The sequence below is a fragment of the Populus euphratica genome, unplaced genomic scaffold (assembly GCF_000495115.2).
Source record: "Populus euphratica unplaced genomic scaffold, PopEup_1.0 scaffold196.1, whole genome shotgun sequence".
Taxonomy (NCBI): domain Eukaryota; kingdom Viridiplantae; phylum Streptophyta; class Magnoliopsida; order Malpighiales; family Salicaceae; genus Populus; species Populus euphratica.
The window spans coordinates 125945-141268 of record NW_011500075.1 but is presented as its reverse complement, the minus strand read 5'-3'; the positions used below and the strand labels follow the sequence as shown (position 1 = coordinate 141268).

The 15324-nt window shown below is 35.3% G+C and overlaps 1 protein-coding gene and 1 long non-coding RNA gene across 3 annotated transcripts in view; both read left to right on the top strand.

The window, feature by feature from the left end:
- The first annotated feature begins 279 nt into the window (after nt 1-279).
- On the top strand, nt 280-5440 carry LOC105108591 (TMV resistance protein N-like). Of its 2 annotated transcripts, none has more exons than XM_011002940.1 (8): nt 280-514; nt 597-686; nt 805-941; nt 1458-1950; nt 2091-3189; nt 3290-3565; nt 3706-4626; nt 4761-5440. In XM_011002940.1, exons 3-8 carry the CDS (start codon nt 836-838, stop codon nt 5373-5375), a joined length of 3510 nt encoding a protein of 1169 aa, XP_011001242.1. In that variant the 5' UTR covers nt 280-514; nt 597-686; nt 805-835; the 3' UTR covers nt 5376-5440. The 2 variants fall into 2 exon arrangements, with proteins under 2 accessions (XP_011001242.1, XP_011001243.1); XM_011002941.1 differs by having other exon boundaries at nt 786-941.
- Nucleotides 5441-14554: 9114 nt separating this feature from the next.
- LOC105108590 (uncharacterized) overlaps nt 14555-15324 on the top strand; it is a 6070-nt gene continuing 5300 nt past the window's right edge. The window contains exon 1 of the long non-coding RNA XR_839086.1: nt 14555-14565. This is a non-coding gene — a long non-coding RNA (uncharacterized LOC105108590). The remainder of the gene's footprint in view (nt 14566-15324) is intronic.

The window sequence follows — 15324 nt, the reverse complement described above, 5'->3', positions numbered from 1 at the left end:
GTATCTGATTAGACGGAGGAGAGATGGAGGCAGCCGATTGCATGATAATGGTGTTATTAGGGCAGCCGATTGCATGATAATGGTGTTATTCGTTAATTTGCCGTGTGGAAAATCATGCCATTTGACTCCGATGCGGTCAAAACCTCACCAATAACACGGCTGATAAAATAGGCCATGCACTTCATGATATACCTGCTTTTTGACTGCTTTAGCTCTCGGAAAAACTGTTTGATGCTCAAGCAAGAGCTATAAATTTGCTTGGTTTTGATCAATTTGTGGCTAACGAAATCTCTTTGCTCCTTTTCCTGTATATGTTACCTGTTATTTTTAACAATTATTGCGTTGCTAATAAATTGCAAGAAAGCGCATTCTTTCTCTGAAACAACATTGTCTCTACCAACCTTCATTAGTCCTTATTACTTCACTCTTCAGCTAACCTTTCTGATTGCTGCAATTTGATCTTTAAAGTCACCAAGTAGATGGAATCCGACCAACTCATAAACACCATATAGAGGTAATCTTTGCGATTGTTGCTGCTGATCGCTTGCATGCAGTCTTTTTTGGTTTCATCTTTTCAGCAATATCGATTGTTGCAGAACGGCGATATTCATCAGCTCATCTCTCTGATCTCCAGTTGCTGCATTTTCATAGCTGGCGGAATCCACCAGCCCTTGGGTTATGTAGAGGTATAACTAACTCTCTTTGCTTCGTTTTAATTTCATGTATTTATTTATAACAATAATTTGGAAGCTTTACGTTCAGATAGATATATCATCATTGACCAGTTTATTGAGTTCCTTGTAGGTCTTTAAGCACAATATCATTCTATTTTAGAATGCAGAAAGAAAAACGCAAGCAATCCAAAGATGAAGACAATGCTTCATCCTCGCGAAAGAGAAGAAAGGCTGAACTCGGTAAGCCTGTCAGTTTTGTCTCCACAGGTAAGGTAGAAATATCTCGCGCTGAGAGCATAATAATAAAAATTTTCACTGGTAGATCAGTTATGTTAAAATCGGATAGTGAAAGTTCCATTCTGCTTGGGTGCTAAAAAGTTGAAGAAAAAGAAGGCAAAGTATTAGGCTACGCTTATTAGCAATCAAAATCAGTTTAGTTCTTTTTTGTTAGAAATAACTAGGGGAGAGGGAGGTAAGGAAGCATGGTGGAAACAATATAATATATTATTTTTCCAAGAGAGGAAGCTCTTTAGGACACATCAAAATAAATCCCACCGCTTTTATCATCCCAACGTCACGATTTGCTGTCAATATGTTATTTGTTACTTAAAGATTAATCACTTTCACGGGGATTCCTCTTTATCATGTCACTTAAATTATATACAGATCAAAATTCAGCTTCTCTAACAAATTCCCATCAGAATTTACATGTATTGTCTCTGATGATCGCTTTACATGCATTCCTTGCTCCATTGCTAATTTATTGTGTCATAATTTCTGCAGCTGCCATGACAGAGCCAGAGTCTTCTCGCTCTCGACCAAATGGGGCCTACGATGTATTTCTGAGTTTTAGAGGAGAAGATAATCGCAAGAATTTTACAGATCATCTATATACTGCCTTAGTCCAAGCAGGAATCTACACTTTTCGAGATCATAATGAAATTCCTAGAGGTGAAGAAATCTCCAAACATCTCCTCAAGGCAATTCAAGAATCAAAGATATCTATAGTGGTCTTCTCTAAAGGATATGCTTCTTCTAGATGGTGTCTTAATGAACTTGTAGAGATTCTTGAGTGCAAAAACAGGAAAACTGGTCAGATTGTTCTTCCTGTATTCTATGACATTGATCCATCAGATGTGAGAAAGCAGACCGGCAGTTTTGTAAAAGCATTTGATAAGCATGAAGACTGTTTTAAAGAGAAGGTGAAGGAGTGGAGAAAAGCTCTTGAGGAGGCGGGAAATCTCTCCGGATGGAATCTCAGTGATATGGAAAATGGGTATGCCTTTTTCTCTCTAAGATTCCCTTGCACACATTTATGTATTAATTATACATTAGATTTTACCATGTGAAATAATAATTTTGTTTTAGCGTGCTTAATTGTCTCTCTATTAAAAACCTGATTTTGTTTATGAGCAGGCACGAATCAAAATTTATCCAAGACATTATCAAGGATGTGTTGAATAAATTGGATCCCAAGTACATAAATGTTTCTACTCACCTAGTAGGTATTGATCCCCTTGTCCATACTATTAGTGACTTCATAAGTACCGCGACAGATGATGTACGCCTTGTGGGCATACATGGGATGCCGGGAATAGGAAAGACGACTATAGCAAAAGTTGTATTTAATCAACTCTGCTATGGATTCGAGGGAAGCTGTTTTCTTTCGAATATCAATGAAACTTCAGAACAATCGAATGGTCTTTTTCTTTTACAAGAACAACTTCTTCATGATATCTTAAAGCAAAATCCTGCAAATATCAATAATGTTGATAGAGGAATGGTTCTGATCAAAGAACGACTTTGTCACAAAAGAGTTCTTGTTGTTGTTGATGATGTAACTCATCAGTACCAACTAAATGCTTTGGTGGGAGATGGAAGTTGGTTTGGTCCCGGAAGTAGAGTAATAATCACATCTGAAGATGAACGCTTGCTTCTAAAAGTGGATCGAAAATGTCAGGTCGAAGAATTGAAACGAGATGCATCCCTACAACTTTTCAGTTGGCATGCCTTCAGGGACACCAAGCCAGCAAAAGATTATGTTGAGGTTTCGAATGATGTCGTTGATTACTGTGGAGGGCTTCCTTTAGCCCTTGAGGTTTTAGGTTCTTGTTTGTCCGGGAAAAACAAATCTAGATGGAAATGTATAATCGACAAATTGAGAAAAATTCCAAACCATGATATTCAGGAAAAACTTCGAATACGTTTTGACAAACTGGATGACCATAAACTACAAAATACATTTCTTGATCTTGCAAGCTTTTTTATTGGTAGAAATAAAGAATATGTAGCAAATGTACTTGAAGCTCGATGTGGTTACAATCCAGAGGATGATTTGGGAACTCTCAGTGAAAGGTCTCTGATTAATGTTAATGCTTCTGGAAATATAAGCATGCATAATCTATTACGAGACATGGGAAGGGACATCATTCACAAAGAGTCACCTAACAACCCAGGAAAACGCAGCCGAGTATGGCAATGTGAGGATGCGTGGAATGTACTCAGCAAGCAAATGGTAATAACTAAATGCATACACAAATGCTCGTTTATCTTTCTTTTTAAACTTCTTGCATATAATTACTTTGAAACTCTATTGAATTTTGCTGGTTTTTTAGGGAACGGAAGTGGTAGAGGGTCTTGTGCTGGATGCGAGAGCATCAGAAGATAAATCACTGAGCACGGGATCATTTACAAATATGCGATGCTTGAAGTTACTCCAAATCAATGGAGCACGTCTATCTGGGCCCTTCGAACTGCTTTCTGAAGAGTTGATATGGATTTGTTGGCTTGAATGTCCTTTGAAATCTATTCCGTCCGATTTAATGTTGGACAACCTAGTTGTTCTTGATATGCAGTATAGTAACATCAAAGAATTATGGAAGGAGAAAAAGGTAAGAAAAATACTACAATACTCCAAAATTTATCCTTGATGTAATGCATATTTTTAAGTTACAATCCTTGATTTAATGCATATTTTTAAGTTACAACTTTTGATGATTACTTTTTGTCATTTTCCTTACTGCTGTTCCAGATTCTCAATAAACTAAAAATCCTTAATCTCAGCTACTCAAAGCACCTTGTCAAAACACCAAACTTGCACAGTTCAAGTCTAGAGAAACTTTTATTAGAAGGTTGCTCGGGTTTATTCGAGGTGCATCAATCTGTTGGACATTTAAGGAGCCTCACTTTCTTAAATCTAAAGGGATGTTGGAGGCTAAAGATTCTTCCCCAAAGCATTTGCGAGGCAAAGTCACTTGAGATTTTGAATATTTCAGAGTGTTCACAGCTTGAGAAGTTACCGGAGCACATGGGTGATATGGAATCTTTTGCCGAGCTGATAGCAGATGGAATTAACAATGAGCACTTTTTCGCTTCAATTGAACATTTAAAGTATATAAGGAAGTTGTCACTGTGCGGATACAATTTCAATGCGGACGCACCATTATCTACATCTTGGTCTTCACCAATTTCAACAAGTGTTTTAGATTGGAAAGCCTTGCTGCCAACTTGTTTCACTGGTTGGAGATTATTGAGAAAACTAAGACTTGCTTATTCTGGTTTGTCTGAACTCGCAACTAATTGTGTTGATTTTAGTTGTTTGTCCTCTCTCGAAGAATTGAATCTATCAGGAAACAATTTCTTAAGTCTGCCTTGTGGTATCGACGTCCTTCCTAAGCTGGGGCTTTTGAGAGTGTCGTATTGCAGCAATCTTGTATCAATCTCAGAGCTTCCCTCAAACTTAAAATTCTTGGATGCAATCGGTTGCACATCAATGGAAAAGGTAAGACTTCCAGTCCAGTCCAAAAACAATGAAAATCTGTCTCTATATAGGAGTCCAAATTTAACAGAGATTCAGGGCATGGACATGGAAGGTCTAAGTAATCATGGCTGGATTATTTCCTCTGATACCGCCTCCGATTTATCAAATAATTATAAGAAGAGTTTTGTTGAGGTACTATTTCTGTCACTTCTGCACAAAAATGAAGAAACAACACACACACACACACACACATATATTAGTGTCTAAAATTTCAGCATTCTTTGTAATCAATATATATATATATATATATATATATATATATGCAGGCATTGTGGAATGGTGGTTATGGATATCATATTCACGGCTATGATGCCAAATTGCTTATGGGAATCTATCATCACAAATTGCAAAAGGGGTTCACCTTCCTTGGAGAAGGATGTTCATTATCATTTCATATACCTCCAGTTTTTCAAGGGTTGATTTTTTGGGCTTTCACTACAAGGATTTTTTTTAGCAGGAGTCATACAATCAATGCTATTATAAAAAAAAAGAGCAACGGTATGCAATTGTTTGAAGCTACACTGGTAATAGGGCTCTATTGCCCTATAAGTTGGACAAGATTCGTAAGTTTAAGTGAGATGGCAATGGAAGAATGTTGTGGACACGAAGAATTGGAATTGTATGTGAATTTGGGGAGCGAAGACATGAATGTGAAACAATGTGGGATCAAAGTGATTGTCGATTTGGATTCATTTGAAGGGTTGGAGTGGGATCATGACATTGACAACCAAGAGTCGGAAGTTGAAAGAGACGAAGTAGTACCAATTCATCTGCTTCCTCATCCTCTTTATGGTTCACTAACATTTTCTACAATTGAGCAGTTTAAAGATTATCTTTATAGGAAGAGTTTTTATCCACTTCGCGCAGAACTTTTAACCTGAGCTCAATTAGTTGAAGGATTATTTTGTGAAAAATCCATACTTTATGCCCTCTTAGATCTTATATTATCGTCTTGTTGTATAAAATTTGTCATAAATCAAATTTTGAAGCTTTTGTTCTTTTATTTTTATTATATTACCTGGAAGAAAATAAAAAAATGAAATAAATGAAGAATAAATTAAAACTTGGGATTAGATTAATTAATGAAATTAGGGGGTTTAATTGAAGCAATATGAAAGTTTAGAGCAGTGGAGGATAGAAGTGAATAATTCAGAATAACAAGGATTGTTCTGTAAATGATGCTAAAATTAATCTAGGGGTCTAATTACGTAAATGATGCTAAAATTAATCTAGGGGTCCAATTACAATTTATTCAGGGGCTTGGTTACAAAATTGTGAAATCCCAAGGACCAAAATCAAACATAGCAATTTTAATAGGAAAACAGAGCCGTTTCTCGGACACCTGTTTACAGCCTTCTTCCTCTGTTTACGCTTCATCATTAAGGGCTCCAGAGCGGCTCTAGAGGTTCGTCTTCAGTAGCAGCTCCAGATCTTCATCTTTAGCAACCATTGCACCAGGAACAGGGCACTGCAAGAGAGAAATACAGGGATGAACTGGAGGGGGGAGAACGAACGAAACAGAAGTGGAGGGGAAGTTCTGGCCAGCCACCACACCATCATCGTCGTCGTCGTCCATACCAGTGCTAGTGTCACGGGGTTAAATTTTTCGCAACACAATTCAACCCAATGTAGCAGTCTAGTCTATATTAAAAGGAATAAAAGATGCCTTTGAATACTTTAATATTGCACGAAAAAATTATTTTTGCATCAATTCAAAGACCAGAAAGATCCGTTGAGCGCCTCGTGGCTGTCATGATAGATCTGAACACTTGTCCTGGATGGACTTCCAAATCATAATTGCTTTAGTGAATAACTAATAAAACTAGATAGGAAAAAACTAACTAGAAAAATCTCTCTTAGGTTCACTAATTACTGGACTGTTGTTGGGTAGAAAGAGGAGGACTCAATGATTATTCGTTCGCTTGAACCAGAAGTAAAAATTTTGGTAAATAGGGATCCCATCAAAACTTCTTTTAAGGAATGGGCCAGACCCGATCATTTCTCAGGAACAATAGCTAAAGGACTTGATACTACTACTTGGATTTGAAGCCTACATGCTAATGCTCACGATTTCGATAGCCATACCAATGATTTGGAAGAGATCTCCCAAAAAGTCTTTAGTGCTCATTTCAGCCAACTCTCCATCATCTTTCTTTGGCTGAGTGGCATGTATTTCCATGGTGCTCGTTTTTCCAATTATGAAGCATGGCTAAGCGATCCTATTCAAATTAGACCTAGCGTCCAAGTAGTTTGGCCAATAATGGGCCAAGAAATATTGAATGGTGATGTGGGCGAGGGTTTATGAGGAAAACAAATAACTTCTGTTTTTTTTTCTTTCTTTTTTTTAACTTTGAAGAGCATATAAAATAACTAGTGAATTATAATTGTATTGTACGACAATTGATGTATTAGTTTTTGCAGTCTTAATACCTTTTGATGGTTGGTTCTATTATTACAAAGCTACAAAATTGACTTGGTTCCAAGATGTAGAATCTATGTTAAATCATAATTTAGCAGGGCTGGCATCAAAGTAGAATCTATGTTAAATCATAATTTAGCAAGGCTACTAAGGCTTGGGTTTTTTTTTTGGGTAGGGCATCAAGTCCATGTATCTTTATCAATTAACCAATTTCTAAACGTTGGAATAGATCCTAAAAAACCCCACTTCCTCATGAATTTATCTTGAATTGGGATCTTTTGGCTCAACTTTATCCCAGTTTTATTGAGGAAACAATCTTATTTTTCACTTTGAATTGGTTCAAATATTCAAAATTTCTTACTTTTCATGGAGGATTAGGGGTCTATGACTGACCAATATTGCACACTACCATTTAGCTATCGCAATTCTTTTCCTGGTTGCGAGTCACATGTATAGAACTAATTAGGGCATTGGTTATGGTATAAAAGATATTTTAAAGGTTCATAAAGGTCCATTTACATACCAGGGTCATAAGGGCCTATATGAGATCCTAACAACATCATTACATACTTAATTATCTCTTAAACTAGCCATGTTAGGCTCTTTAACTATTGTTATAACTCACTATATGTATGTTATGCCCCCTATCCATATCTAGCTATAAATTATGATACACAATTGTCATTGTTCACACATCACATATGGAATGGTGGATTTTTTTATAGTTGGTGTTGCTATGTATACAACCATTTTTATGGTAAGAGACTATGATCCGACTACTCGATACATTGATCGGTTAGATCATGTCCTTATATATGGCAATGTAATCATATTAGATCTTAACTGGGTATGTATATTTTTAGGCTTTCATAGTTTTAGTTTGTATATTCATAATGATACCATGAGTGCTTTAGGGTGCCCTTAAGATATGTTTTCAAATACTGCTACACAATTACATCCTGTCTTTACTCATTGGATACAAAACACGCATGCTTTAACACTTGGTGCAATAACTTCTAGTGCAACAACAAGCATCAATTTGACTGGGGGGGGATGACTTAGTGGCAATGGGGGCAAGGTTGCTTTGTTACCTATTCTATTAGAAACTATGGATTTTTTGGTCCGTTACATTCATGCATTTACGATTAATGTGATGGTATTGATACTCCTGAAAAAAATTCTATTTGCCCATAGCTCTTATTTAATACTGGATAAAGCAAATTTTGGTTTTTATTTTCCTTGTGACAGACCTATAAAAGGGGGGACATCTCAAATATCCACTTGGGATCATGTCTTCTTGGGATTTTTTGGATGTACAATGCAATATCAGTAGTAATATTCCATTTTAGTTGGAAAATGCAATGGGAACAACGAATAATTAGATATAACAAATAAATATAATTATAAGAAATAAAGATATAACAAATACTAAATAATAAAAAAAAGAGCATACCCTTATCTTATTTAAATATTTTATTCAAAATGCCTTGTGATCTTCAACCAATTATGTGCTTCAATATAATTTTCAAGAATAAGCAATATAGCTTGTTTCCAATATTTCGTGGCTTGGTTGAACCAAGCCTCCGCAATTTTAGAATCTCCTTGTTGAATGGCCCGTTTTCCTCGGTTGGAATAGGTAAGTAAATTCCTTTAGAATCGTAATTAAGAGTTTCCTAACTCATATGGCTAAACATTCAATTCTTTTTTATGTCGTTTTTGTTTTTTCGAGTTAATCAAAAGAGGTTAATTACATGAGTTTCAAACTTGAAGTTTGATTTTATTAATTATTAATATTAATTATTAATAATAATAATCCGTTTTGTTTTATCTTTTCTCCCACCTTCAAAAGAATAAAGCGTAGGTGTTCTACTATCATTACAATTTTCTAAAAGGTAAATATCTCTGTTTCATATAGAAATTTTAATTTATATAGAATCTTTGAAAAAGACTTTCTCTCATAAGAAAGAAAAGGCTTACTATCTTTGGGATCAGATGCTACACCGCTGCTCAATACTTTAGAGGGTCGACTTCATCACATAAGTGGATTCCTAGCTTTTGTCTCATATTATGACATTAAGTAAGCGCTTCTTATTGTATTGGTAAAAATTTTGCTAATTGATATTTTCGGTGCTTCCTTTTTCAATTAGATCCTTTATCCATAGAATAAGGTATCTAGGCATATTTCTTTTTTCATATTTCAATTTCTATGAAGTTTCTTTCTTTGCGATAGCTGATAAAAATTATTGTTTTGGATGATGCCACATATAGAAAGCCTATTTTTTATGGATGGTTGCACATAATGATAGATTACAGCCATATTATTAAAAGCTTGTGGTAAGAAAGGGTTTCGTTCTAATGCCCGAAAATAATATTCCAAAGCTTTTGTGTGTTCTCCATTACTTGTGTGAATAAGGCCTATATTATAGAGTATATAACTTCTATCATAAGGATCGATTTCTTGTTGCATAGCTTTATAATAATTCTGTAAAGTTTTCGTGTAATTTCCTTTGGATTGAGCAGACATCCGTTATGGTTGTTTTTCGATTAAAAAAATCTCAGTTCTAGAATCGTACGTGAGGTTTTCATCTCATATAGCTCCTCTCTTATGTGCATAATAAGCCTACTACATAGAATAAAAAAGGAGTGAAATATTCTCATTATGAACTGAGCGGGGCTAGTGTTTTTACAAGAAATCTCTAGCCAACCTTCCTGCAAAAAACCGTTTCCTAACATCCAAGATGGTGGTGCTATATAAAAATAGAGAAATATTATGTTAACTCCAACAATTTCTTTGTCCTTAACAACCTTTAATTTTTAGGAATTAGTCACTTCAATAGTTTTCGATGGTTATATAGGTATCCAAAGCATGAATGAGATGGATATTTGTTATCCTAACCATTCTTCTCAGTCCCGATCCCAATAAGGAAAAGGGGAAATTTATAGCAAAGTTTCATGTTGTTGATTCCTAAGTGTAGTGCTTCTTCCTCTGTGCCACCTAACGGTACTAGTGGTGCAGGATTAACCTGCAAGACATAATTCATAGCTATAGGTGTAACCTTTTCGCTCAATACTAGAATCGACAATTGAAACATTGGAAGCTATATTAATTGGGGATACACGTCAGAAGAATTTTTTTTTTTTTAGAAACGTCACCTTCAATAAATATAGATTTTTTTTTCAAATCTTTCTATCCCGGCTAATGTGTCTTTCTCCTAAGACTTGGAGCAGTAAATAAAAAAAATCAATCACACCATCTCTGTAATAAGTAAATGCCTCTTTTTCTCTTGAAGTTGTCCGAATTATTTATAATAAGATATTGCCTACAATTGAAAAGGTCTTATCAATCAAATTTTCAATTATCCAGATCTAGGCATATGGAGCAATCCATTTTAAAATTTCTTTTAATTACCTCTTGTGAAAAAACAATCCTACAAAATTAGTACCAATTCATATGCTTCCTCTTTATGGTTCACTAACATTTTCTACAATTGAGCTATTTAAAAATTATTTATATAGGAAGAGTTTTTATCCACTTCGCTCATAACTTTTCATCTAAGCTTAATTAGTTGAACGATTAATTTGTGAAAAATCCATACTTTATACCCTTTTAGATCTTATATTATTGTCTTGTTGTATAAAATTTATCATAACTCAAATTTTAACCATTTTATTCTTTTATTTTTATTATATTTCCTGGGAAAAAAATAAAAAATGAAATAAATGAAGAATAAATTAAAATGTGGTTTGAAACAACATGAACAAAAGTTAGGGGATTTAATTAAACTTTGGTTTAGTTTAATTAAATAACTCAAGAGCTTAATTGTAGAATTGATAAATTTTTGGGGACTTAATTAAACTTGGATTAGTTTAATTAATGAAATCAGGGGGTTTAATTGAAGAAATATGAAAGTTTAGGGCAATGGAGGATAGAAGTGAATAATTCAGAATAACAAGGACTGTTCTGTAAATGGTGCTAAAATCTAGGGGTCCAATAACAATTTATTTAGGGGCTTGGTTACAAAATTATGAAATCCCAAGGACCAAATTAAAAATAGCAATTTGAATTGGAAAACGAAGCCGTTTCTTGAACACCTGTTTATTTCATCATCGTCATCGTCCAGATCAGTGCTAGCCTCTTCTCCGGTTGCACCACCTCTCCCCCAACGCAGAGAGGACATAACACCGGGAAACAAAAAACAGATAGAAAACCAAAAGAAAAGGAAGAACCACAGAGAGACGAACAACACAGGAGTCAAGAGAACAGAGAGGAGAAAAAGAAGAAGAACATAAAGACAGAGAGAAAACCGGTGACCCGAACAAGAGAAGATAAGAAGAAACAGAAGCAGAGGGGAACATGGGTTAACCAGCCCTCCCTCGTCAACACCTTCGTCTTTAAGCAGCGTCTCCTGAAGAGAAACACAGAGAAGACCAAGGGATAACACAGGGGTGAAGAAGAAGACGAGTGCAGACAAGAATTGAACGAAAAGGAGAATCAGAAACGAAAATAGTAGCAGTAGGAGAGAAAGAAACGGCGCCCAACTAGAGCACCGATTGCCCTCAACTTCGTCTTCATCTTCAGGAGTAGCAAACTAGGGAAGTCTCCCTCTTCTTCTCTTACCCCGCATTATAATTCACGCTACTGTAGCTGTATAATTCACTTGCTGCTGTGAATTATAATTCACCATTAGCAATGAATAAATGCTTCGTTTCTGAAGCAAGCGTGCGTTGTCATGCACTCCTGCTGCTTAACTGGGTCACTGCCATTGGGTTCGGTTTAGCCCAGTTTATACTGGTTAAGTCTGATCCAACCTAAAAAAATTATGCATCCATTGATTTTAAATTACTTTACTGGTGATATGTTCACTGACATTAAAATAAAAAATGTTATATTGTTTTTTAATTATATAATATTTATTATAAAATATTTATAGTTAAATATTGATTAATATTAGAATCAATAATATTATAAACAGATTATTAGTAGCATAATATAACAAACATGTAGTATAATATACACCAAAGTTCTATATTATAAAATCTTTGTTGGTCATTTAGGGTTCCTAATAATTATAATATTAGGTATTGATTTCTTAAATAAGATATTTTTTTTTTAAAATAAAATATTAGAAATTTATTATTTTCATTAATTTATTTTTAAGATTACGGTATGGCAAAATAAATAAATAATAAAACATTTTGTTTTTGAGTTGGCAAAATGAATGATTGCAGTGCATGAATCTTCAGGCTATTTTGAAAACTTATCAAAGGCAGAAGTTTTAATCAGCATGGCTCAGACTAGCACTTTTAAAGAAGAAATTATTTTTAAGGATAATGAGACTAGTTTTGCAGTCAAGATGTCCGGAATGGTAATGGATGGATTTCCGGTCCTTGAGGAGTTACAGCATGCCATGTTAACTTTTGTCCCTGATAATGTCGAAGGTGATGATCTTGTATACAAACCAGAAACAGTGGAGAAAAACAAAGAGGCTTGTAAACATTCCATGGAGAAATCTACAATTGATTCAGATTACATCGATGATGTGACTTTTTTCTTCTCTGAGTGTGCATCGAGATTGAAGGAATTAAACATAACAAGGCATGCATGCTTTTGACTCTCAAATGCACTCTATAAACAGTTTGTTTCCAGAAAGAAATCCAGGAGGTTACAGTGGATGGCTTTTTGGTAGACAAACCATACTAGTTGGGGCTTATGGATGTTCCACTACACGGGTTGATAAATAATACAGGGGAGGCAAAATTTGGGTCTGATAATGGGGATTATGAATTCCTTGACCGGTATGGCGGATGTAGATGGGACATCATCAAATCACACCTTATCTCCAGGAAATTTTGATATGGCTAATATCACTACGCGTAAGAAGAAGAAAAAGGGTTGTGTGAAGAAGCAGCATCGAAAGGTAAAGCACTTAAATCTTTAGGGGGGTTTTGAGGGAACTAATTTTGGCATGTTTATAGTGATTCATCCATGAACTCAAGAATTATGGCATCTAATTTTCGCAATTCTAAATGCAGAAGTGAAGTGAATATAGAGATGGGTGCTTGTTCTTATCAGAAATCTGAGGTGGAGAGATCAGTGAGTGCCAAGCATGATTTGGGCATTACAGTCTTGTATGGGGAGGAGGCTCCGAAGAGTCAATTTCAAGCAATGGCTGGTGAGAAGTTGTAGAATGGGTGAAAACAGTATATATTGTGAAGCCAACCATCTAAGTCAATAATGGTGGGAGAAGGTTATAGGCACTAAATTGGTGCTATTTGCCTAATCCCTTGTCTTTTGCATGGATGCTTACCTATAAATAGACAATACTATTTGCCTAATCCCTTGTCTTTTGCATGAATGTTTATCTATAAATAGACAATGCATCCAAGTATTATAGACACACCACAAGAGAGAAACTTGAGAGCAAGTAGAGAGAAAGAAGAGAGGGTGAAGAGAGAGTAATCCCGTAAAATTATGAGGTATTTGTAAGATAATAAGTTAGATGTTTTCTCCTAGTAATAAAGAGATTTCAGTTATTCTTCTATTATTAGAGAGAAGTTGTATTCCTACATTACTCAGTAAAATCCTTCTATACTTGCCTGTGGACGTAGCCCAATTGGGTGAATCACGTAAATTCTTGTATGTCTCATTTCTTATTTTATTCTGTCCCTTACCTTTTATCTTGTCGGGTTTGCATGCCAAGATCCTAACAGTGATATCAAAGCATTATGGTTGGTATTGTTAATACATAAAAATTATTCGTGTATACGATTACTATTCACATCTATAGTACTATTCACCTATACGACATTATTCATCTATACGGTACTGTTCACATATATTGCTGTTGGAGTATATAGAAAGTCAGTGCGGTAATTAAATATAGTTTAGGAAGTTTTGTCTAAGGAGATTGGGTTTTAAGCGAGACCGTTTGTGACCCCTCCAATCTTTCCTAGAAACTTACTTAGTGAAGTATTATTCACACAATACTATTTCTGTATACGTTACAGATCTGTGAAATAGTGATAACTAAATAGATCTCGGTGAATACAATGACAATAAAGTATGAGATTAAGAGATTTAATGAGAGCAATTTCTCACTGTGGAAAATAAGAATCAAGGTAATCTTAAGGAAAGACAATTGCTTGGCAGCAATTGGGGATCGACCCACAAAGATTACTGATAATGCAAAATGGAATGAGATGGATGCCAATGCTATTGCTAACATACATTTAGCATTAGCCGATGAAGTATTATCAAGTGTGGCAGAGAAGAAAACAACTAAGGAGATATGAGAGACTTTAACAAAGCTATACAAGTCCAAGTCTTTGCATAATAAGATTTTTTTAAAATGGAGACTTTATACCCTTCGAATGGCAGAAACCACGTCGGTGACGGACCACATCAACGCAATAAGAATTTTATTTTCACAACTTACTATATTGGGTCAGCAAATAGAGGAAAATGAACTTATAGAGCTTCTACTTCAAAGTCTTCCTGATTCGTATGATCAACTCATTATCAACTTGACAAATAATATCTTCTCATACTATCTAGTCTTTGATGATGTTGCAGCCACTATCTTAAAAGAAGAAAATAGGCGCAAAAACAAAGGAGATAAAAATAGTTTAAACCAAGCAGAGGCGTTGTTGGTGTCAAGAGGAAGATCAACGGAGCGTGGCTCCAGTAGGAGTCAAAGGCAGGGGAGGTCCAAATCAAGAAGTAAGAAGACTGTGAAATGCTACAACTGTGGCAAAAAGAGGCACTGCAAAAAGGATTGTTAGTTTAAAAAGGGTATAGAGAATACTCCAGAGTTATCAAAATCTCAAGGATGTGTTGCGAGCACCTCAGAAGATGGAGAGGTTTTATATAGTGAAGCAGCGACAATCTCTATAGATAGAGAGGAGTTCACGGAGGTCTAGCTAATGGATTCAGGAGCAACATGACATATGACTCCTAATCGAGATTGGTTCCATACATATAAACCTATATCTAGAGGCAAAGTGTTCATAGGCGATAATCATGCTTTAGAGATTGTTCTCGATTGAGCTGAAGACACCAATGGAGATATGGACTAGAAAACCAGTTGATTATTCTTGATTGTATATATTTGGAAGTCATGTGTACGTGATGTACAATACACAAGAAGTTAGCAAGCTGGATTCAAAATTCAGAAAATATGTATTCTTGGGATATGCTGATGGAGTGAAGGGGTATCGCTTGTGAGATCCCACTACCTACAAGGTAGTCATCAGTAGAGATGTCATATTTGCAGAAGGCAAAATGCAAATGGAAGAACGTAATAGCATTCTAAAGGAGACTAAGCAGTCCATGTGAAAAATACTCAGAATCATACTTCTTCTAAAGTTATACTAGAGCATGAAGAGCAAGAATAAATAGAGTTTGAAACTCT

What these genes read in the sequence shown, in the direction of transcription:
- LOC105108591 (XM_011002940.1), top strand. Translation starts at nt 836, where the DNA reads ATGCAGAAAGAAAAACGCAAGCAATCCAAAGATGAAGACAATGCTTCA. An exon ending in CTCAGTGATATGGAAAATGG is followed by an intron (nt 1,951 to 2,090) that starts GTATGCCTTTTT and finishes GTTTATGAGCAG; the next exon opens with GCACGAATCAAAATTTATCC. An exon ending in AATTATGGAAGGAGAAAAAG is followed by an intron (nt 3,566 to 3,705) that starts GTAAGAAAAATA and finishes CTGCTGTTCCAG; the next exon opens with ATTCTCAATAAACTAAAAAT.